A 26,308-nucleotide genomic window follows, 5' to 3' on the forward strand; every position below is an offset into this window, starting at 1 on the left:
ACTGCCTAACCATCTTGCTCAAGAGTTTAACAGTCGTTTCCAGCCTATGCTGAAAGTAATTCCCAATGTAAAGGACCGATGGTTTGTATATCGTGTTGGAACAATTCTGATTTAACAGAAAATATTTCACAGTCAATGTATGTATGCATGTAGCCTACTATACCATATTTGATAGCATATGAGAAGCCCACAAACCCCTCCTTACAAAAAAGAATACTGTATTAAGAAACAAAATTTTTGTGCTTAACAGAATTTTTGTTTATAGTCAGTATTTGATGTTACTGAAATACTATATAGTACAGTATAGCAGAAAAAACTTGGACAAGGCATGCAAACAGGGCAGCAAGTGAAGTCTTTTAAATAATAATTCTACTATCGTTTTACAAGAGAAAACAAAAGCAGTTTAAGTACAGTCAACCCCCAGTATCAAGGGGATGCATACCACAACCCCCCCGGAATAGCTAAAATCCGCGAATACTTGACACCCCTCTAAAAATGCTTATAACTGCCTATTTTGATTGTTCAAACACCAAAACACCCCTCTAACAATGCTTATACCTGAGTACAGGCAGTCCCCAGTTATTGACAGGGTTCTGTTCTGAGGGCCTGATGAGAACCAAAAATTGCTGATTTTCGGTTATCGCCCCCTCTGTTAGGTATGTATTGGAGCCAACACCCAATTACTGACACCGATAAACGGAAATTTGTGATTTTTGGCTCCGAAAATCGCTGATTTTCGTCGCTAAACAAACCCCATAAAACCAATTGCCGATAACCGAGCCCGCCAGTAACTGGGGACTGCCTGTATTTTAATAGTTTTTCACAAAGAGTGCATTAAGTCACAAAAATTGTATGAAAATACAGTAATTAGTGAATATTTCGCTATGAAAAATGCTGCTAATAGGCAAATTTTCCTCGAATAATGTGTATATACGTTCCACAGAATAATTCGCAAACAGGTGAAGCCGCAAATCCGGAACTACGAATAGGCAGGGGTCCACCATATAGCCAAAATCATTTTATAACACCTCTCCATCTCTACCTATGATGGATAACTGACACTGACAGTGAACTTGAGTGCTTAAATTTACAAACAAAATGAAAACAAAGAACAAAATTGTAATTTGAATATATATATGATATCAATTGAAAGTTTTCATATTACAATGAGATTGACAGTAGGGTTAATTCATTAAAGCTACATAACTAACTGTGTTATCATTTGAAGTCCATGTGTAAGCCTAACCTATAAGGTAGCCTGTATGTGTATACGCACATGTGTGTATACATACATGCGTGCATTGCGTTAAGTAAACTACAAACTTACGATGTCTTTGTTCACCTATCACTCTCTCTTTGGGTTGTCCTTTTAAAGAAAATAAGATTTTTGAGAAAGAGAAATGACAAATTCTTTATGAAATCAAAATATGTGAGAGAATTAGTTGAGGGGGAGAGTACGTAGGTGAGCAAACACACAGTAAGTGCACTGCTGTACGTACAAAGTTTCAGTGTTTGTCAGGTGTTTAATGTCATCAGTGTGCATGTCTGTCATCTACCGTATCAGTACAGGCAGTCCCCAGCTTATGACGCTCTTCAAATATGTTCATCAAAAATTATTTCCCAGGTTACAACACATGCTCTGTGTTTACGAAGCCAAGGACGCCGATCCGACGGAAAAAATATGCCTCCAAAAATAGCAGAATGGTCAGCATTTTGAGGTCTTTTGATGAAAAACTCAATAAAAATGCAGTTTATGTTGTTCACAAGACACCCAAATGATTAAAAGTATGGTTTTCTTATGATTTTGGACGATACTTCAGGTTACAACAATTTTCGGTTTACAATGCACGATAAAAACGGAACCCGTCATAAAAAGGGGACTGCCTATATGGATTTAAGCATTTCTTCACAATACAAATGGAGTCAGGGGAATGCAGGATAATGTTCATTTAAACTTGTTAAGAATTATTAAATAACAAAACTGTGACAAATAAATATTGTTTATAAGTAACAAATGATGACATAACAGTTAAGGACACAGGTATGGTATTTAAGAAGGCTTTCTTTCATGCAAATGGCAAATTCAAAATAACTGGCAATCCTTTGGTCCCAAGGGCACCAATGTATACATGAAACAAAGTAATAATAAACTCGCCCCCCACATCTACTCAAGAATTTTGGAGTTTAATGTAGTATTTTGTAATACTAAAGGATGTGTACCACATCCCATATGGGAAAATAAATTTGGTGGCGTCAATTTCCAATTTTTTAAAATACAAAGCATTAACCTAATAAAATAAAAAATAACATAAAATTTTAAAATTATATTATATATATAAATATATAAAAATATATATATATATATATAATATATATATAAAATAATATATATATGTATGTATAACTGAATAAAAATATGGAACGTATGAATATATAAATAAAGATAAAATCCATGAAGGAAACGAAACACTGGAGTTTATCCATATTTTATCTTTATATTTATATATATATATATATATATATATATATATATATATATATATATATATATATATATATATATATATATATATATATATATATATATATATATATATATATATATATATATATATAATCATATATATAAATATATATATAATATATATATATATATATATATATAATATATATATATATATATATATAATATATATATAAAATATATATATAAGTATAGAATATATATATATATATATAATATATATATTATATATATATATTAATATATATATATATATATTTATATATATATATATATATATATATATATATATATATATATATATATATATATATATATATATATATATATATATATATATATATATATACATATATATATACATACAGGTATTCCCTACTTACGATGGGGTTAGGTTCCAAAACCCATCGTTTGTTGAAAAAATCGTTGTTTTCGAATATGGCCTAGCCTACACTAGGGTAATCAGTATCATCTATACATATATGGTAGCCTAGCCTACACTACACAGTATACTTTATACATATATAGTATAGTAATTATTAGTGTCAGATAATTCTGCAGGTTCAATGCAGATTGACATAAGTCAGTATAAAGAGAAATTGAATAACAAACAAGGCCTAGCCTGCACTTTCGTATGTCATATGCGGTAGCCTAGCCTACATTATACTGTATTCTATTTTCACATAACACTGTATTATACAAACATCAAAATAACGAATGTGCATCTTTTCCATGGATCTTTTAGAAAGTTATGCTTTACTATACTATCCAATTGTAAATATTCTTCTATTGCTTTTGTATTATAAATTCCGATCATAGCAATCAAATGTTTTGGTTTGCGAATCGATCATGCGGTCTTTATTTCGCCGCATTTAACTCGGTTCAGAGGGCATTTCTTGCTTCTAGTTAGCGTAAATGAATCTCTAGATACTTTATTTATAAGGGACATTTGTATTTTTCGTTATACGAAGTATTTTTAAGTCGAAATAAAACTTAAATATGTCTCGTTGTGAAATTAATTTAGCTATTTTTTTCGTTAATAGATGACGTTGGCGGCTGGCCATTTGTTGTGTAAAAAAAAACAAAGATTCCATTCGCTATATTCTCTTGATTTCATCATCATATTACAAGCTTTTCGTATTTATCTTTTATAAGCGTGAAAACAGCAGTAATATGTGTTTTTTCATGCCCAGTAGTTTTGATTAAAATACTTTCCAATTTTATTTGCGGTCGAGTTTCATCCATGTTGCCAATGCACGATAATTTATAGTCATTAGCAGCTTGAACATTCTTTTCTCGGCTTCAACTACAACTTGCAGCTTAAATTTACTGTAGCAGTATATTTCCTTGCCGATCTTTTCTCCAAAGCAGATAAGGGTAGTGTAATAACATATCGGTACTTAACGACATTTTTAACATAACTAAGGTACAATGGTTGAAATACAAGTAAAACAGTTTTCATCCGATTCGGTTATTAGCAAAACAACAGTTTCTCGTTCGGTTGTTTATGGCTGTACGCATTTTCGCAAGAGTATAAGGTTACTAACAATACTTTTATCATTCTCTTACTTTTCTAACTAGAAGATGGAATAAAGAGATGGAGAAAAAGAAGTTGGTCTATTGTAAGTTGGTCTCTCTTGCTGCCTGATTGTACGGCAACTGTAGTGTACGCTGTTGCCTGTAGTTTTCGAAATTTAAAAATATTTTCTAAATATTGTCGCATCGGTATTAATTGCTAACTCCATCAGAAACTCGAATTATCAAAAAGACAATTATCGCCAGCTCGTGCACTACCTGTATTTACAAATGCATATGAATTGCAAACGAACACTGACCTATTTTAACTTCCGACACAACGAGAGCAAGTTAGGTCAGCTCATTGAATTAATGTACCTATTCCAGCCTCTTGGGCCAACGTATCGCATAATCGCACGCTGCCTGATTGTACGTTGTTGCTCGCGCCAGTCGCCCGCAAAATTTAAAAATACGTATTTTCAAAATATTGTCGATCGATATTAATTGCTAACCCCATCGAATTATCATAACTCGAGCACTACCTGTATATATAATGTATACTCGAGCACTACCTGTATATATAATGTAATGTATAAAAACACTTAAAACCTTAAACTTTTTAAAACTGTTCTTATTTATTTTATATATGTACTGTACCTGTGCAGTAATGTGCTACCACAGTATATATAGAGTATAGTACTGTAATTGATTTTTCATGCTATTTATACACTATTAAATTTATACTCTAAAACAATGGCAAAAAAAAAAAAATAACTGTGTTCTTAAAAATACCCCTCACCTTACACCTATGTAAAGATATGGTAATGCGTATTCAGTTTCAATTAGTACACAATTACAGCCAGTCCCCAGCTTACCAGCAGCACTAGTCAACAGCATCTCAGTGTTATGGCGCTGGGCCAATGATGTTGTGGCCAGTGATGACATTAACCAGATTTTTGGTGCGAGTAAGTGATTTTCAGCACAGTAAGCAGTTTATTGGTGTCGGTAAGCAGTTTATTGGTGTCAGTAAGCGGTTTATCGGTGCTGATAACTAGCGATTTATTGGCACTAATTATCAGATACTGTCAGTTAGCGGTGCTTGGCCAGGAAAGGAACCCCGCCATTAACTGTGGACTGCCTGTACTTGGTGATGTTGAACAACGATGGTGATGACACAACACAAGCACACACGGCCTAATGTAATTCTTGCTGTATAGTCATTACACATACACGTTAAGACATACCCACACAACAAACTGACGCTTAAAAACTGTACAAAATTATCATTTAATCTACCAGAGGAAGTGGATTGTCAAGTACTTACATGCTGCAGACATTGTCTGCGGTTAAAGAATATGTAAACAAAGGTCAAGCTGCAATGCACTTAGTGCTAGAAATGTGAACTAAAATCATAATGTAAATACTTATAGTATTACTTTTTTATTTACTAACACAAATACTTACACAACATTATTTACCTGAGTGATACAATGGTAAAATCTTGACCCAAAAGCATAAGGCTCCTAGCGATACCAAGATCCTCCAAAAATTACATCTTTGATGGAACAGCCAGATTTTTAAAAATCTGTGGGTTCATCTGTTGCAGCTGCCCACCATTACTGAATCAACACGTTGACTGTGAGTACACCCTTCCCCCTCTCCCACACCTGCCATCACAGAGGCTTCCAGAGAAGCAACTCTTCCTCAGACAAAAGTACTGGTGAAAAAGATGAACCCTGATGACCCACTTCCACTCACAGAATAAATTACAATAATGATGTACTGTTAATAAACATCTGTCTGTTGTATATGTGCAAGTCTTCACATGATGGCAGTAATAACTGTATAGATTGCAGAGTCGTCGCATAAAAGACTTAGGTGGAAGTGGATATGTCGCCGCATATCTTTACATATGCGTAAGGTGTGAGGAAAATTTTAAAATATGCATAAAGTCAGATATTCTAAGATTAGTTATATTTTTCAACTGGTGTCTTATAAATTTATCAACTTATGTATGGTAGTAAAAATAAACTAATAAACGAATTCCATAATATCAATATATCAATCAACGTAAAAGTCTCTCTCTCTCTCTCTCTCTACTTTGTTAATTTAACTGTACTGACTATAATGGAAGTATAGTAATGTTAGTACTGTACTGTAATTCATTTGGTGAATGACCAAGCGTTGTATGTTAAACATCTTCAAGTCTTAGAGTCAACATTATTTGTAAAAGCCATATAAATATAATTTGTCACCTACAAACTGTCTGCACTACAGAAGTACTAGGCCTTTAACTTTTGGGAATTAAAGAGTTATTAGCAAATTTTTAATTTTCATGGGGAGCTGGTGCCCTTAATCCATGGAAAATTGGAGGGACAGCAGTACATGCAAAAAGTATCACTGTTAGTAAAGTAGCCCAGCAAATATCCACCATAATAATGAAGTTCATGACTAACAAATACTGATAAACTCAAGTCTGATAAGCTGCAGAGTTAGTGTACTGGCAAAATATGGAATTAAAATTTCTTTTACAACCTCACAGAGCAAGAATGAAAGTTGCAACAATTTGAAATTAACTTACAGTCGACCCCCCGTATTCATGGGGGATGCATACCACTAGCCCCAGTGAATAGCTAAAATCTGCGAATACTTAAAACCCCTCTAAAAACGCTTATAATTGCCTATTTTGAAAGTTCAAACACCAAAAAACCATCTAAAAATGCTTATACCTGAATATTTTACTGTTTTTTTACAAGTCATGGAAATGATCTGAAAATACAGAAATTTGTGAAAATTTCTCTATGAAAAATACCGCGAACAGGCCAATTTCCCGCGAATAATATGTATATATGTTCCACAGAGAAGCATGAAAGGCGGGGATCGACTGTGCATTTAAGAAACTTAATGTACAAAGATGTTACTGCATCACCGTAGCTGAAATCTTGTATTCTCCAACCATTTTCAGTTATGTACTTCAGATTACATCCCAAATGCCTCCAATGAAAAATGTACAGTATAATACTTGCAATTTGAACCTTACCTGTTCCAAGTCGGCAATAAGTTTTTGAATGATGGCCTTGCGACTATTGTCACTAGAATCTCCAGTCAGAAATGGATTGTTCTCCAAGTCATTGCGAATGTCTATTAACAGTCCTTCCAGAGTAGTGAACCTATTGTTAAAAAATTAAAAATTGAATTAATTTCATAATTTTCTTAAATGTGTTGTATATTTTATAACAGGGATGAATACAAGAAAAAATTGGTTAAATAGGATAATTTTGAAAATCTATTAATCCTCTGATATTTGAGGGTACAGACAACGCCCATTATTTGTGAGGATGCATACCACTAACCTCTGTAAATAGCTCAAATCCGCAAATATTTAAAACCCCCTCTAGAAATGCTTATAACTGCCACTTTTGACAGTTCAAAACACCAAAAAATCCTCTAAAAATGCTTATAACTGCCAATTTTGATGGTTCAAACACCAAAAAAATCCTCTAAAAATGCTTATACCTGAATATTTTAAGTTTTATTACAAAAAAGAGATATAGTCACAAAAATATGAAAATACAGTAATTTGTGAATATTTCTCTATGAAAAATACCACGAATAGGCAAATTTTCCATACAATAATGTGTATATATGTTCCACAGAGAAATCCATGAATAGGTGAAGCTGCAAATCCAGAACTGTAGTCCCAAATTTGTTTGTGGCAAAGCACAAACTGACCAATTGTATTTTTCAAGACAAAAAAGCTGGTTCTGGTCTAACTTTCAAGCCAAATACCTGTACTTTATTGGGGTGCATTCAAATTTGGAAAATAAAAAGCCAGAGCTAAAATGACAGTTTGCCAAAATTTTTCAGTGGATGATGTCACTAATCACTGGAATCATATAGGGGTTAATTGTTGGATACTGAAGTGTAAATGTGGAATATTATAAAGGGCTTTTAATTTAAAAATCTTCATATCATTACACTTTTATATAAAGCATTAATGCATTCAAGGCATGTGTGTGTTGTACTGAGAGAGAGTAGAGAGAGAGAGAGAAGAGAGAGAGAGAGAGAGAGAGAGAGAGAGAGAGAGAGAGAGAGAGAGCGCTTTTATGTGTTGTCTAATTCTGAACAAATAACAGCATTACTGTAGTCACAAGTTGTTTTCCCTATATTTCTGGAAATAACACAGGCAGTTACTCAGGATATTCCAAGATGAAAGAAAGAATATACTATCTGATATAGTTCGTATTACTGTTTATTGTTTATTTGTTTCACTAATTTCAAACACTATACATTTTATCAAAGTAATTTAAAACAGCTTAACAGAGCTTTGTAAAGTACTCTGTAGGTACTCACGGCAGACAAGCTTTTATGGGAACCTTTTATTTTACCATTTTCTTTCAAATACATTTCATTAACTTGAAAGAGGCTAATCAGCCATAATGAATGGTTACCATCTGTATAGACTGCACTTACATGTGGAATGCATTTGCTAAATGATAGGCTCCATACCTTTCTGAGTTACTGTAATATGTTTTTCGATACACTGGACCTCCGCCTATTTGCGGTTCCCGATTCGAGGCTTCACCTATTCGCAGGTTTTTCCGTGGAACATATATACAGTACACATTATTCATGGAAAATTTGCCATTTTGCGGTATTTTTATAGAGAAATATTAACTAATTACTGTATTTTCATATTTTTGTGACTAAATGCACTTTTTGTGACAAAAATGTTAAAATACTCAAGTATATGCAATTTTAGAGGTTTTTTTGTGTTTGGACTATCAAAATAGGCAGTTATAAGCATTTTCAGAAGGGTGTCAAGTTTTTGCGAATTTTAGCTATTCGCGAGGGGGTTGTGGTACACATCCCCCACAAATACCAGGGTCAACTGTACAGTAAGCCCCCCCCCATATTCGAGGGGAATGCTTACCACACACCCCCTCCCCCACGAATAGCTAAAATCCACGAATACTAAAAACCCTTCTAAAAACACTTCGAACTTCCTATTTTGATAGTTCAAAAAAAAAAAAAAAAAAATAAATAAATAAATAAATAAAAATGCTTACACAGGTATCCTACTTATGGTAGGGTTATGTTCCAAAAAACCCGTTTGTTTGAAAAAACCCATCTTGAATGCAGCCTAGCCTACACTAGGGTACTCAGTACCATGTATACCTGTATGGTAGCCTTACACTATAAAGTATACTATATACATATACAGTACAGTAATTATTATCAGCTAATTCTGGAGGTTCATGCATATTGACTTACGATAATTCAATATAAAGAGATATTGAATAAAAAACAAGAATTAGCTTAGCCTACACTATGGTATATTGTATACTGTACATACACGGTAACCTAGCCTACATTATACTGTACTCTATATTCACATAATATCGTATTATACAAACACCAACATAACGAATATGCATCTTTACCATGGATCTTTTAAAATATTATGCTTTACTTCACTGTATCCAATAATATTGTATATATTCTTATATTGCTTTTGCATTATAAAAGTTCACAGGTCTGGTTAAACAAATCATTTATAAATTAAATTAAAAATAAATTAAATTGCATTATCAATTACGATCATAGCGATCAATGTTTTGATTTGGTCACTGATTATACAGTAAGTTTATTTCGCCGAAATTAACTCAGTTCAGAGCGCTTTTCTTGCTTCTAGTTAGCATATATGAATCTCTAGATATTTTATTTATATGGGGAAAGGTTATTCTTTGTTATACAAAGTGCTTTTAAGTCAAAATATAACTTAAATATGTCTCGTTGTGAAATTAATTTAGCTATTTTTTTCGTTAATAGATGACGTTGGCCGTTTGGGGGTATGTTTGTTTTGTGCAAAAAAAATCAACATTCCGTTTGCTATTTTCACTTGATTTCATCATAATACGAGCTTTACGCATTTATCTTTTAGGGCTTGAAAACAGCAGTAATATGTGTTCTTTCATGCCCAGTAGTTTTGATTAAAATACTTTCTATCCAATTTCATTTACTGTCGAGTTTCATCCATGTTGCCAATGCACGATAATTTATAGTCATTAGCAGCTTGAACATTGTTTTCTCAGCTTCAGCTACAACTTGCAGCTTAAATTTAAAAGTACATTTCCTTGCTGATCTTTTAAAAATAGTGAATAAGGGTATAATGTAAAAATATATCAGTCCTATTCTACTTAGCGTCATTTGTAACATACGGTAATTACAATAATTGTTTACTACCGTATGATGGCTGAAATACAAGCAAAACAGCTGTTGTTATCCGATTTGGCTATAAGCAAAAGAACAGTTTCTTGTTCGTTCGTTTATGGATGCATGCATTTACGTTACTAACAATACTTTTATCATTCTCTTTTACTTTTTTAACTAGAAGATGGGATAAAGAGATGGAGGTACAGAAGTTGGTCTATTGTAATTTGGCGTCTCTTGCTGCCTGATTGTATGCTGCTGCCTGTGCCTGCGCGAAATTTAAAAATATTTTATAAATACTGTCGTATTGGTATTAATTGCTTACCCTACCGCAAAATTGAATTATTGTAAGGCAAATTATCGTAACTCACCTGGGTACCTGAATATTTTAGTAGTTTCACAAAGTGCATTTAGTCAAGAAAATATGAAAATACAGTTACCAGTGAATATTTCTCAGTGAAAAATACCGTGAATGAGCGAATTTTCCGCAAATAATGTGTATCTATGTTCCATAGAGAAATCCGTGAATTGTGAGAACATAAATATGGGGGGCTTACTGTATATCCTGAAGTTCTTCAAAATTGGTAGGCTTACAAAACCACATTTTAACGAAACCTAATCTACACTCACTTGCCGCCAATAAGACCTCCTCCCAAGTGGAGACCTAATTCAGGGACCTCTATTTCACAAGTTTCGCTCTTGAGGACATCGCGGGCCATATCACAAGGGTCAGTCAACTTCAACGTAATACGCTTTCCCTTCTCAGAAATACCACCTCCACTTTTCACCTCATTTGTTCTATGGCCGCATCCTTCACAATTTGTTGCCATAATCACAACTTCCTGCAAAAGAGCCAAACTACTAATGAATATACCATATATAATTTACTTTAACTCAGTAGATACCAAAAGACGTGATGGATTCTGCACTGTTACATATTTTACTGATGAAGGGTAAAGTGGATATGATCTTGTAATGGAAAGGTGTGAGTACAAGAACAATGGGAAATGAGTTACATACTGTATGGTGCTGAACCAGCAATTTCAATAATATTCCAGCATGTACTCAGGTGTCAGGTAGACAAAACCTTATGAAGTTTTTACTCTACTTCTTGAAATTTTCCCAATTTCGTTTTCTATTTGAGCTATGATTAACACAGGATTAGTGAAAGCACGGATAAGGGGGACTGCTGTGTTGTACTACAGAACACCAAAATAAAAGAACAACAGTGCACATGCATATGCTTGGGCAAACTTAGTGTTGCCTACACTCATGAAACTCTTTCCTTTCTCCAAGGAACCAGGTACCAAGACACTGCTCACCGTTGTCAGTTCTAAACAATGAAGATACTGATTGTAAAATGTTTTGCAAATTATCTTCAATATAGAGATTATATACAAAATTGCCATACGTTTTATTAGTTCACTCAATTGTTGTAAAAACACTGAAATGAATTGCTAATATTGTCCTCTGTGATCAGGACTCTTTTGGAAAATTCACAACTGCAATGCTGGTCCAAATTAGTTCCCATTTTTTCCCATTAAAATGACAATAAAATGTAGTACAATACACATGTAAGTTTTAACAACATGCAATTTATATATATATATATATATATATATATATATATATATATATATATATATATATATATATATATATATATATATATATATATATATATATATATATATATATATATATATATATATATATATATATATTTCTGAATCATGCTGTGAGTCAGTGATTGTGTGTTGATCATTTCTGTTTATATATATATATATATATATATATATATATATATATATATATATATATATATATATATATATATATATGTATATATGTATATATATAATATAATATAATATATATATATATATATATATATATATATATATATATATATATATATATATATATATGTATATATATGTATGTATGTATGTATATGTATATATGTATATATATATATAATATATATATATATAATATATATATATATATATATATATATATATATATATATATATATATATATGTATATGTATATATGTGTGTGTATATATATATATATATATATATATATATATATATATATATATATATATATATATATATATATATACACACACACTGAAGTCACATGTCTACTGTGATTTTTTAATAATATATATATATATATATATATATATATATATATATATATATATATATATATATATATATATATATATATATATATATATATATATATATATACACACACACAAACATATATATACATAATTATATATACACTATATATATATATATATATATATATATATATATATATATATATATATATATATATATATATATATATATATATATATATATATATATATATATATATATATATATATGCATTCTTGCGACTTATGTTTTGTGCCGATAAGGTTTTGTTCCTGTTAACTATTCAGCTTAATTATATTACTATAATTTGTGTGTTACTTTGATTTACCTTCCTAAAATTATTTTCTTTACTTCTAAATTTTTCATTTAGCTACCTTTTACTTACTTACTTTATTTGGCTTAAATTAGTTGCTTCAGCATTTAAAATCTTCACTGATCTGTTCCTTCTTAATGTTTATATGTATAAAGTATATATCTCTTTATGATCTGGTCTGGTTATGCTTTCTTTTCATTTTTAAATGGAGACCTTCTGGCCAAGCCATTAGCCAACCAAGATTTTTCAACTAAATCATAACCTACATGACTATGAGCACATAAGCAAAGCAGTCATACATGATGCAACTCATATTTGCATTATTATGCACCTTACACTTGAAGACAATTTGCATATTATCTGAAAATTTTACTAAATTCTACATACCTTGAAATATGGAATCTGAGTCACTTTCATATTTGTTTTGGTTGGCTTTGAACAATGATTGCATATTGTGTCGAAGATCAGCACTTCATCCTTAACAGAGGTCTCATCTTCGTCTTCATTATCCTCATCCTGCTTCTCAACTACCTCTTGCTCTTCTGGTTCTTCAAAATTTAGGCCTAACAGAGCATTTTGTTCCTTTGTTCTCTTGTAGGTCTTCCTTATGAGGTAGGGATCTTGCTGAGGTGCAATGGGGTTCTCAATGAAAGTATTACCAGATGGGTCATCCACCTAAAAACAAAGTGAATTCTACATTAATTACTAGACACTATAATTATTTTGCATTTTTCTGTCAACATCCAACTAAATAATATATAACTTCATTCCACATTAACAATTACAAATTTAGCAAAGCTTCAGTCCTCCACAGTGATGCAAAATTATAAAGACTACTTTAGGAACCAAAACTTGGAAAAAATGTAGTAAAACTTCAGTCCTCTACAGTGATGGAAAATTATACAGACTACTTTGGGAACCAAACCTTGGAAAATTGATTACACTTACAACAACTGTAAAATCTGTTTTGCAATCCAATAGTTCTTCTATCTTTGATATGAATTCTTCAATTTGCTCAGCTATCTCAGGGTGGTATAACCTTCTGTCAGACTGGTCTTGTGAAAGGCCTTCAATTGTTCGACGTAAGATTCCTTCTACAGTTGTGATTTCTGTAACAGTGTTTTAAATGTGACAACTTGAAATTTCAGTTATATGTTTTAAAAGGTTATTAGAAATCAAAAGCAAAAGGCTTTTATCAATACGAAACAACTTGCAGTAAAACTGTAGCTTCAAAAAGTGAAGCATATACAACAGTTACAAGTCACTCGTCTACTTTCAAGATAAACCAAATTTCAAAAAACATGTTCCACAAAAACAAACTTACACAACTACTATCCAAACATGCAACGCTCAGTCTGAAACACATGTGGATCCTGTGCAAACCCAAGAGATTTTACAATAACCATAAAAATTGACTGAATTTATGCTTAAAAGTATTTTCTTCCAAGTGAAAGTGTCACACTTTGTCCATCATTTGCAATCATGTGCTCAGAAATTTTGAGAAGTCGGGTTACATAAAGTGTGCTTGCATAGGTGTACGTACTACTGTATGTCTGTACTTCAGAATATGTACTCAAACTACTGCATATCACTGTTAATCAAATATATAAAAGTACTTTGTATGGACTGTGTGTGTGTGTGTGTGTTCATCATTCAACTTGCAAAGGAGACGTTGGTGATGATCGAAAAGCTCCTGAACATATTCTAAGGCCTTCTTTATGAACTGCGTCTAAATATTTTTTTCAGCATTGTGTCTGATGCCGAGCCATATATTTCACTTCCATAATCAATGATAGACAGCACTGTTGCTTTATACAGTACAGTAAGGGTGTTATATCAGCTTCCCAAGTAGTGTTCGATAGTTTTTTAATTAGGTTTAATGCCCTTTTACATTTTGATTTCATGTATGTTATGTGGGCTTTCCAGTTCAAGTGAGTATCAAATACTAATCCAAAAAATTGTGCTGTTTGGCCAATTGGTATGGAATGATTTGATTTTTAAATCTATTTCTTCACCTTTTTCCATTTTTTATTTTCATAAAACATTATTGCCTGAGTCTTTTGTATAGAAAATTTAAAGCCTACAGATGAGGCCCATTCATCTATTTTTATTATAGTTTTATTAATGATTCACTCTGCACGTTTTATGAGATGCTGAATAATATATGTCAAAATATACAAGCTACTTTTAATTCTGATAGGTAGATTATTACTGATATCATCTATTGCTAAAGTAAACAGTGTGCCACTAAGGATGCTTTCATGTGGAACACCAGTTTCAAGTGGAAATGTACTTGACCAAACATCATCAATTCTCACTTGAAAAGTGTGATTTGTCATAAAGTTTTGATAAACCTATGTAAATGTCCACGAATGCTGTTTTTATGTAACATTTTTAATATTGCATATCTCCATGTAGTATCATATGCTTTTTCAATGTCAAAACTTTCAATTCAAATTATCTAACCGTCTTCCAATCTGGTGTTTCATTTTAATTGTTAGTTTTTCAGACCACCATGGCGACTTTGTGTTTTGTTGGATGAATTTTTGATTTTGGTATTGCTTTATCAGCAGCATTTTAATGAAATCAACAAGAAACTTATTAGTTTTATTATGGACTTTAAATACTCAAATGGTAGGATATTCATAGTGTGGAATTCATATCATTCCCAATCTGCTTTATAAATGTTATATTGAGGACATGCTTGGTGGGATTATTTTGTGATAATGAAATTAATATTGGAAAATGATCACTTGTATGCAAGTTGTCAACTGTGTTCCAATCCAATCTGTCAACTATGTTTGTTGTACATAGAGTTAAGTCGACTGAGGAGAATGTTCCCCGTGTTTTGGAAAAATACGTGCTGATTTCATTATCATTTATACAGCACATGTCATATGAATCCAAGAATTCTTCTATTTTACTTCCTGCTGTATTAATTACAGTCCTACATCGGGTTGTGAGCATTACAATCACCTACTATTAATGTAGGTTCCTTAGCATTATTAAGTAAAATTCTTTAAGTTTGTCAAAATCATAATTTTTGATTAAGTTGGTTGTATAAATTATAAATCACATAATTATTGTTTTTTTATTCATATTTTAATACTCGATATTTGCAGATCAGTAAAGTTTGCAGGTACTTTGTCATAACATACTTTGTTATGTACATATACAGCAGTACCTAAATTTCCTCCTTCCACTCTAGATGAAGATGCTAAGGTATATTTACCTATTGTTGATATTGTTTTGTTGACACGTTGTAAACATATCACTGGCTCATATTCTTTTAGTAATCGTTGTATTTCTCCTACGTGTAATCTGGTCTGCAGACCATTTACGTTCCATTGTACAGTATAGTTACTGAAAATATTTTATTATAGCGGTCGAGTTTTACTCTTTTTTTTTGTATTATCAACTTGGATTTTTTCTAATAATTTACTCACGACATTCATTTGTTTTTCTTTATAATATACTAAGTGCTCAATGCACATGCAAACTTTTCCATGGGTACTCAAATCTGTGGTTTCTTTTTTTCTATATTTCATAAAATTTCTTATAATGTTTGTTATACCATCTTTTGTTATTACTTCACAATTTTACAAAACGATCATCACATACACATGTGTTCTCATGTACAGTCCTTGTTTCATTTGCGCTTGTACTAATTATTTGTGATGGAGTAATCTTTTCTCCCTTGCCATAATCATTGTTATTTCAACTTCAGTGTTTTGGATATCTGTATCCATAGGTTTTACTATTATTTTAGAAGATAAAGGTATATTCTTAGTTTGTTTTTGTTCTTTCTTCATATCCTTTGTTTTTGGTTTAACCGATGTTTCTCTAATTATAGTTGGTTTTTTGTTTTGGGCGGTGTTCTCTCCAAAGGCCTTTTTTTATTTTTAATTTCCACACCATCATGACTTTCCTCTGTCTCTTCTGTAATAGTATCATCATCTTGTGCTACTTGCATTAACATTTCAAATGAGTTTGATAAAATGGTGCCCATATCCTTTGCGCCTGTTTCTTGATTCTTTACCATTTGTGTTTTTTTCTGTAAAGCATTATTTTCTTTTTGAGATTTATCTTCCGGCATTTTGTCACTTCTATCTGTATGCATTTTTGTTTCATTAGTAGTTCTTGTTACTGAGGTATAAGTTTCTTAGCAGGATCTTGAATTCTCTCACTTTCAATTCTAATTTAGCCTCTCTAATAGACATCCCTGTTCTTTCTTGTCTACTCCAATGAAGGCATATGTATATACTGTATACAGATAAGCATACATACAAACTGAGAAATATATACTGCATACATATAAAATATTACATTACTGTACTAGAGTGTTAATAAAAATACTATACACGAGAGAGAGAGAAAGATAGAGAGAAAGGGTAGGGAGGGCACAATAACTGTGCATCTTATGCTAAAACAGACTCACCCAGATGTTTATGGTCTTTTTGTTTCATACTGTGTGATTTTTGTGTGTTTTACATATCTTGCAAGCATACATGGTAAGCAGGTAGAACTACTGCGATCAGTTATGTTTTTGTTAGGCTAAATTTTACAGCACTGTTACTGTATTGTACTTAATTTTAGAAGCAATTCATTTTACAGATATTTCTCTGTAACTGTCAGGTGAAATTTAAATGAAAATAAAATTACAAACTAATGCTTAGGATAGGCTACTAATTACTTTATATGTAATCGCTGTACACTACTAGCTAAGCAAGTTGCTCCAGGGTACTGTCTTGTGTAGGTTATAAGCCAACCTTCGTTACTTATCAGGAAAGGCAGATCCCCAAACCGTCCCCTAAGTTGAGGTGTTATCCATGGACAAAGTATATGCAACATTAATGTTGCTGTGGCCTTGTCAAGTGAACAGCAGTACTGTAAACAGTGGGGTGCTGCACAGGAATGTTACTTCACCTTAGTTGTTAGTCCTCATTTTTATGATGAAAAAATTGGTCAGAGATGGAAGGGAAGGTTTAGAGTGGAGTAATGACAGAAAGTCAACAAACCTGTACTATGTACATGATGCTGTTTGAATCAGCAAAACACCACGGGATTTACAAAGCTTGTTTAACAGAATGCATCATACATTGAAAGCTATGGACTCTATGGAAAAACAGAATGAATGACAGTGTGCACAAAGGGATGAAATAACATTAGATGGAGAAAGGGTTCATGAGGTTGAATCTTTCAAATGTTTTGGAACGCTGACATCTAGTACAGGTGAAAGACTACAAAAGGTAAATCAAACAATAAGCAGGCTGGATAAGGTTTGGGAATCAAACACACTGAAACTAATACAACAGTACTGTAATATTATTAGTAAGTCTAGTACACTATATATATTGTCATGTGAACATCAGTCATGATAGGACATTGAAACTAAATTTGAAAATGAAGTCTTAAGAAGAATTTTACAAGTCAGATGGCAGGATAAAGTGAGAAATGATACCACAGGAAATTATGGAAGTTCAATATAAATATATAAGATAATTATGAAAGGGAGATGGAGATGACTTGGACATGTCCTTCACATAACCTCTAGGATAAGAGTATGTGATATGGAAGACCCAGACCTACAAGAACAAGAATGATGAACCTGAAGGACGGAGAAGAGTGGATATGTGCGGAAGACATGGCATAGGAAAGACATGAGTGGCAGAATTTCATAAAGGCCCTCTGCGTCATGTGGCACTGGAAACTGATGATTATGGTAATGCAAAATGCAAGAATTTTTGAAAATTAACGAAAAATCAAAGTAGCACATCTGCTTAACTTACCTCCCTTTTCACTGTCTGCTGGAATCTCTAGTTCTACTTCTGGAACAGATACAGTGGCACAATTAGATCGTACAATCTGTCTGCTTAAATCCTTCTCCTCCCTAACTGTGAAATGATAGCAAACACCAAGTTCTTGGTACTGGCCAGGTTGAATGCTTGTGTTATGATTTCCACAATGGTCACAGCTAAAAGAAGACAGAATTACTTCCTTGTAATGAGGGATCTTCGTCATCAAAAGCCGTGTTTTTCCCTGGAAAATATTTGCTTTCAATCAATACATGTACTTTTAAGTAAACAATTTCTAAAAGCAATATGTTCTTAAAAAATGCTTTATTTTTCAATACAAACCCCTAACGTAGGCTGCTTATTCTGTTTGTCAGAAATATTCCCTGACAAAAAGCTTTTCCAAATGGTAAGGATGAATATAAGCATCTTATCAGGTACAGTGCTTATGTGCAGCACGATTCATCAAATCACAGCTGTCAACCAGCTTCAATCTTTGTTCAGGAGGCCTTTGACAACTGGAATATATAGGGCATGGAGGAGGGAAGTATAATTTATGTTTATTTACAAAATGAAATTTTCATGGTAAAATAAAGTTTCATATATACTTACCCAGTAATTACTTAGCTAAGAGTTTCTACTCAAACGGCAGCTAGAATTTTGAATTTCGTGGTAGCAATTCTTTTGTTATTGTAGGTGACGAGACCCCGCCCACTTTAGGGGTAAGAGAGAGAGGAACAACACTGCCAACAAGTCAATTTGTTTATGCTAAAAATGTCCATGCGCAGGGAGGAGGGCAGGCTCCATCCGTAATTACTGGGTAAGTACATATAAAACTTTATTTTATCACGACGAGCCCCGTTCCGTCGACGAGTACAGCCTCCCCTTCCGAGTCCCAGGCGGAGCCTCAATCACGTCAGGTAGTTCCCCCTCCTCCTTCTTTGGATACACTTCATTTCTTTGAACAATTCTTGGAAAGAATCGACGCGAGATTTGAGAAGATCGACGCGAGGGTAGACAGTAAGCTGTCTGGTCTTGCTTCTTCTTTTCAGTCTCTTTCGAAGAAGGTGGAATCTCAACAACGTTCTAGGCATTCTGTTCCTGACCCTTCCACTCTCCCTCCCTTTGATCTAGGGAATCCTTGGCGTCTCGCCCTTTATGCTCCCGAGTACGAAGGTACTCTTACCATAGAGGGTTTAGGCACGAGGAGAGTGGAAGAGTTAGAGTTCTATCCTCCGGACCTGACATCTCCCTACACTGGTTTTGCCAGGCTGAAGGGAGAGGTTTGGAACAGAGTCTGATAAAGTCCCTAAGGAGACGGTCATCTATCCTAGGGACCAAGCCCAGTCGTCTTTGATGAGGACCCATACGGAGTGGCAAGCGGAGAACACTAAGCTCACACCAGCTAAGGGAGTGTTCACTATGTTCACTCTCAGTGATGTTCTCCTTCTCCCTTGCGCTTCGAAAGTGGCCTCCCTGACTAGCCAGGCTTGCTTCGAAGGTAAACCCCTTCCTCATCTCCGTGAGACGGACCCTACATCGCTCGTCTTTCCGGAGGCACCGACTACTGGAAGGAGCCCTAATACGTTCACGGTGACTCGGCTTGACCCAGACTGCGCCTCTGATCTGTTCAGTGAGCAGCTCCTAAGATCCCGGAGTCGCTCTCTTGAAAACAGAGGCTGATACTAAGGAAAGGCTCGCCAGGTCTTTGAACTCTTTGGCTTTAGCAGAAGCAACTTCTTTGGTTTACAGAGAAGATCCATTATTCCAGGTCTTGACGAAATCTCTCTTGGCGCAGTTTTCAACAAGATCTGTTTGACTATGACTGCCCGACTGGCCTGCCGGAAGCACATCTTTTCAGCAGCCACAGTTCGGCATGAACCAAATAAGCTTCTTAAGAGTTCGATCTGGGGAGCTAATCTTTTCCCACAAGAAGAAGTTGATGCAGTCTTATCTGAGGCAGCTAGGGTCAATCAAAGCCTCCGTTCCCGTTGGGGCCTGCCTATAAAAGGAAACAGTCTGATCTTGCCAGACCTCCCACCAAGTCAGTAAGAAATTTAAACACTTCAAACGTCTTCCAGCTCAGACCTTGGTCCAGGTTCCTTTACAAAGTCAACCTTCGACCTCTTCCTCCCATCCTCCACCTCAGTATGTCCTGGTAAACCCGGCACATCAGTCTTTGGCTGCTCCTTCCTATGTCTCCTCCCAGCTTTCAATCCTGCATATGAAAGTCAGGGAAATTTCGCCCAGACAATCAACCAGAGGCAATAAGCCCCGTGGCTTATGTTAGGGGAAGGGAGCCCGGCTCCGCTCCTCCCAGGAACAGGGAGGTAGAGGCTCCAGAGGGGGAAGCAAACACAGGACCGATGACATACATCCTGTGGGCGGGAGGCTGTACCATTTTCGAGCTCGGTGGACCTTCTGTCCCTGGGCTCAGAGTATAGTTTCAAGGGCCTAGGCTGGAGTTGGATCGACAATCCCCCTCCACCAGTCAAGTTTTATCAGGCTACGACCAAGGATCTCGAGGACTTTGTGGAGGATCTCCTACAGAAACAGGCTATAAGGAAAGTGAGGTCTCTGAAGTTCCAAGGCAGGCTCTTCAGTGTTCCAAAGAAAGGTTCCAACAAACGGAGAGTAATTCTGGACTTGTCCCGTCTGAATTCCTACATTGTTTCGACAAGTTTCGGATGCTTACTGTCTCCCAAGTTCGGACCCTACTGCCCCGTGGAGCCGTAACCACCTCTCTAGATCTTTCCGACGCCTATTATCACGTCCCGGTTAGAGAAGGTTCTCCCCCTTTCTGGGGTTCAGGCTGGAAGGCAGGCATATTCCTTCAAGGTGATGCCTTTCGGCTCAACATAGCCCCAAGGATTTTTACCAAGTTGACAGACACGGTCGTACAGCAACTCCGATCTCAAGGGATTACGCTGGCGCGTATCTCGACGACTGGATCATCTGGGCATCCAGCGTCGAGGAATGCCGGAGAGTTACATCCGTGGTGGTCGACTTTCTAGAATCCTTGGGCTTCGTGTAAACAGGAGAAGTCCCGCCTGGTTCCCAGCAGTTGTTTCCAATGGGTAGGAATCCAGTGGGATCTGAATTCTCACAAGCTCTCTCTTCCTCCTCCCAAGAGGAAGGAGATAGCCAGAGCAACCAGACAGTTTCTCAAATCCAAAAGGGCCTCTCGGCGGACCCAAGAACGAGTCTTGGGCTCCCTTCAGTTCGCTTCGGTGACAGACCTGTTGCTGAAAGTGAAACTGAAGATATCAACAGAGTGTGGCGGGAGTCGGGCAAATATCAGTCTCAGGGACAAGGTGTCTCTGATTCCCCACATCTTGAAGAAGCGACTCCGTCCTTGGTCGACTGTCAAGAGCCTGTCCAAGTCAGTCCCCTTCAATTTCCTCCTCCGGCGTTGGTTATCCACACAGACGCCTCCTTAAGCGGGTGGGGAGGATATTCTCAACACCAAGAAGTACGAGGGACTTGGTCCCTCATGTTCCGCCAGTTCCATATAAATGTTCTGGAGGCCATGGCGGTCTCCTTACCTTGAAGAAGCTTCTTCCCCAAGAAGATTCACATAAGACTGGTTCTGGACAGCGCCACGGTAGTCCACTGCATAAACAGGGAGGTTCAAAATCGAGCAGGATCAACCAGGTAATGATTGCACTTTCTCCTTGGCCTGCAAGAACAAGTGGCACCTATCTGCCACCCATCTTGCAGGGGTCCGAACGCCGTAGCAGATTCTCTCTCCAGGACAACTCCTCGAGTCGGAGTGGTCCCTAGACAGGGGCCTCGTTCAATTGGATCTGCCAACTAGTTCCGGGTCTGGAGGTAGATTTGTTCGCAACCAAGCTCAACAACAAGCTCCTCATTCGTAGCTCCCAACCTGGACCTCAAGCTCTTTTCACGGACGCAATGTCATTGGATTGGAACAGGTGGAAGGTGATCTATCTGTTCCCTCCAGTGAACTTGTTGTTGAAAGTCCTCCACAAACTGAGGACGTTCAAGGGTCAAGTAGCTCTAGTGGCTCCCTACTGGCCAAAGAGCAGCTGGTTTCCTCTTCTACTAGAACTGAAACCCGCCACATCTGAATCCCCAGTCCGAAACTAACACAAGTAGTACAAACTCAGACTGTGTCAGCTTCCTCAAAAATCCAAAATGCCCTGGCTTTGTGGACTTTATGAAGTTTGCGGCTCAAAGGGATGCTAACGTTGATCCTGTCAATACCATGTTCTTAGAATCAGATAAGCGGGCCTCCACTCTTCGTCAGTATGACTCAGCAATTAAGAAACTAGCACTCTTTTTAAGAGAATCTGAGGCTACAGTAATGACCATTAATTTAGCAATCTTATTTTTTAGATCACTGTTTGAGAAGGGTTTAGCCGCTAGTACTGTTACTACAGTCAAGTCGGCTCACGAAAAGTGTTCTTGTATGGTTTCAAAATTGACCTCACAGACCCTTACTTTTCTTCCATCCCTAAAGCATGCACGCCTGAGGCCAGTAATCCGTCCACATACGGTTTCCTGGTTTCTAAATGACGTGTTGAAGTTAGCCTCAGATATCGATAATCAATCCTGCCCCTACCTTTCCTTGTTGAGGAAAACGTTGTTTTTAGTTAGCCTGGCTTGGTGCTAGAATTTTTGGAGCTGTCTGCACTCTCTAGGAACCCAACCACGTCGACTTCCTTCCATCAGGGAGGTTTTGCTGATTCCTCACCCTACCTTCCTGGCCAAAAATGAAGATCCGCAGAATAGGTGGTCGCCTTGGAAAATTCTTCCTCTGCCTCTAGACCTGTCCCTGTGTCCAGTTCATACTTTGAGGGCTTATTTAGACAGGTCCTCTCACATCTCTTCTGGGCCTCTCTTTATCAGGGAAGGAGGGGGTAATCTCTCTATGTCTGCTATTAGACAACAGATCCTTTACTTTATCAAGCAGGCTAACCCTGACTCAGTCCCAAAAGTTCATGATATTAGAGCTGTGGCCACCTCCATTAATTACTTTCATTACATGAATTTCACGGATCTTACCAGGTACACGGTTGGAAGTCACCCTTGGTTTTCAACGTCACTATTTGAAATCCTTAGAAGCTCTTAAATTCTCAGCAGTCGCGGCAGGGAATGTTGTCCCTCCCTCTGGTTCCTTCTGATTCCTAGTCATTTCCTCCTCCACTGCCTCAGTTATCCCCTTACGGTCATTTCAGTCAGGCTTGCCTTGACTTCTCACCTGGCTGTGTTATCCATGTATTTGTCTAAATGACACATTTAAGTTATAAGGTTTTCAATATTGTATAGTTATTTTGTTTATGTACATTTTTCACATTGTCATGTTAATTTTAAGCTAACATCAGTTTCTTTTGTACATTATTGTTATTGTTACTAGTGATTAAAAAGTTTCTTTTTGGACCTTCGGTCTTCTGTTCCCCTTAGAATTTTTATCTTTTAGTTTAAGAATTATGTTTATTTCTCTGTTAATTTTTCATCGGCTGACACGGGACCCGATCCAGAAAAGGGATTTTGACAAAGGAAAATCTATTTCTGGAGAGGGGACCGTGTCATCCGATGACCCACCTCCATCATGTGTCATGTCCTCCCATAGTAAACATCATTCTAGTGGGGTGTTGCTTTCATGGAATGCGGCTAGCAGTGTTTTGTGTGCTGTCCACGGTGGTACATGGGTTTGTAACGGCACCTCCCTGTGGGACTTTTGACCTTGGGATCTCTATAGGATAAGGTTCCGTGTTTTTGTAGTTCACCCTTTTCCATACACCACTCCATCTGATGGAGCTCGCTCTGGGGTAGTAACTCCAGCATTTCATTTAGCTTTCTCTGGTATCTAGCAACGGAATTACCTAGAAATAAGTGCTGAATGGACTTTTTCATCGGCTGACACGGTCCCCTCTCCAGAAATAGATTTTTCCTTCGTCAAAATCCCTTTTTTTACATATGTAACTTACCCAGTAATTACTTAGCTGATTCCACATCGAAAGGCGGAGGGAAGCATGGACAATACAGAGGAGTTACTGAACAGAGAGAGTAAAAATTAAGCTAACACTGAAAATGTGTCTGTTGTTCCTTCAATAGAACTGCTGCAGGTAGATACTGCCTCTGGTTGGCACTCATCTCAACAGGTAGCAGCATGGCGGTATAGCCATGAAGCACCTCTATTGAAGTGGAAACTTTGCAGCGAAGGAGTGCTCTTAAGGCTGATGAAGTATAAAGCAAGCAAGTTTTTTCTTACAAAGGTGCTGTCAAGGCTGACAAAGCATACATAAATGCCCCTGCCCAGGGGACAGTAGTGCAAAACACAAAATAATAGACAACAACATCATCTACACCAAATAGTTAAAAACGTAAATTTAAAAATTAAAAACATGACCACTACCCAACACTAAAAACTGGTGGTTACCCAGGTACTTAGTACCCCCAAAGCTCCCCTAGAACTCAACACCATGTTCAAGGCGAAGGAGAAGTAAGGAAGTGATACTTCCTACACTTCCCTCACCCAATACCATGCCAGCTAAGGACACAGGTCCTCACAAAACATAGCGCGTTGGCGAGTAACCAGGTGAGAGCTTCAGACTGTAATGATAATGGAGTTCTCTTCCGCCCGGCTGATGAAGAGTTAGAGGAATTTATTTCTGGTGATAGAAATTCATTTCTGGCTATAATGTGGTTTGGATTCCACAATAAGCTGTAGGTCCCATTGCTAAGTAACCAATTGGTTCTTAGCCACATAAAATAAGTCTTAATCCTTCAGGCCAGCCCTAGGAGAGCTGTTAATCAGCTCAGTGGTCTGGTTAAACTAAGGAATACTTAACTTTTTTAACCTCACAAAACAGTAAGATCAGGCACTTCAGGGCGCTCGGTTGCATCAGAACACTTGGCTGAGACAGGGCGCACAGCTGTTCACTCAGTGTAAAACGGGCATTCAGTCGATCCAGGGCGCTTATAAGAGTAATGAAGCTGCTTGCGTGAAGCACGTTTGGGGTCCGATGGGGAGCGTCTCCAAGACGTAGAGGAGTGTCTGTACCCTCAAGTCCTGGTGATGAGAGGAGAAGTGCTCAGGACTATCCCACTTACTGCAGGAGAAGTGCTCAGGACTATCCCACTTACTGCAAGAGGGATGAGGACTGAAGGAAGTCTCCCTCAACCTCTTGCTGGGAAGATGTGGGGACTGGTCTCTACACAAAGATCGTCTCTTAAGTGGGCAATACTCGTCGACAAAGCGCCAAAGGCGCCTCTTACAAGGCGAAGACTCCATCAAGCTTGAAGAAAGCCAGTGCCCTTCCGAGATGCCTTTCCAACGCTGTCCCCAGTCGCAACCTGGGATGCAACAGGTTGGACTGAGGGGGCGACTGCCCATGGGCAGACCCCACTGACCTCTCTTGGGCTGCTGGTACGCCTCCTCCCAGGTAGCAGTGACCGTTGCCTATAAGAATCAGTGGGATGAGCAGCAGCCTCCTCCACTAACACTTCATTTTTATCACTTTTCTTTTCTAATTTGTCCATAAGGACATGCACTGACACCCTGAATTGGGCCACTGTACTAACTACCAAACTTATTCTCTAGGTTGGTGAAGCGACTGGGTTCAGAAGTGTTAGAGCCAGGAGAAGGAGTAGGTGGTTTAGGAGAATGAATTGAGGCAGGACGGGAAGGATTAACAACAGGAGAGATAACAGGGATATCAGTATTGCTAGATTTAGGTGTCAAAGACTGACTAACTATTTTCCTTCCGGCTTTAGCAGCTGCCTTTCTCTTCCAGTCCCTCT

General features: G+C 36.3%; 1 protein-coding gene across 2 annotated transcripts in view; it reads right to left on the reverse strand.

Annotated features, from left to right (window-relative positions):
* Positions 1-26,308, reverse strand: part of Zpr1 (zinc finger protein Zpr1) — a 214,795-nt gene that overhangs the window by 14,072 nt on the left and 174,415 nt on the right. For both annotated transcript variants that reach the window (XM_067128716.1, XM_067128715.1), the window contains exons 3-7: positions 18,536-18,785; positions 13,695-13,855; positions 13,134-13,421; positions 10,883-11,094; positions 7,080-7,209 (exon numbers count right to left, since the gene is read on the reverse strand). In XM_067128716.1, the coding sequence (XP_066984817.1) occupies positions 7,080-7,209; positions 10,883-11,094; positions 13,134-13,421; positions 13,695-13,855; positions 18,536-18,785 (1,041 nt within the window). The remainder of the gene's footprint in view (positions 1-7,079; positions 7,210-10,882; positions 11,095-13,133; positions 13,422-13,694; positions 13,856-18,535; positions 18,786-26,308) is intronic.

This window comes from Macrobrachium rosenbergii, chromosome 27 (genome assembly GCF_040412425.1).
Source record: "Macrobrachium rosenbergii isolate ZJJX-2024 chromosome 27, ASM4041242v1, whole genome shotgun sequence".
NCBI classification, from domain to species: Eukaryota; Metazoa; Arthropoda; class Malacostraca; order Decapoda; family Palaemonidae; genus Macrobrachium; species Macrobrachium rosenbergii.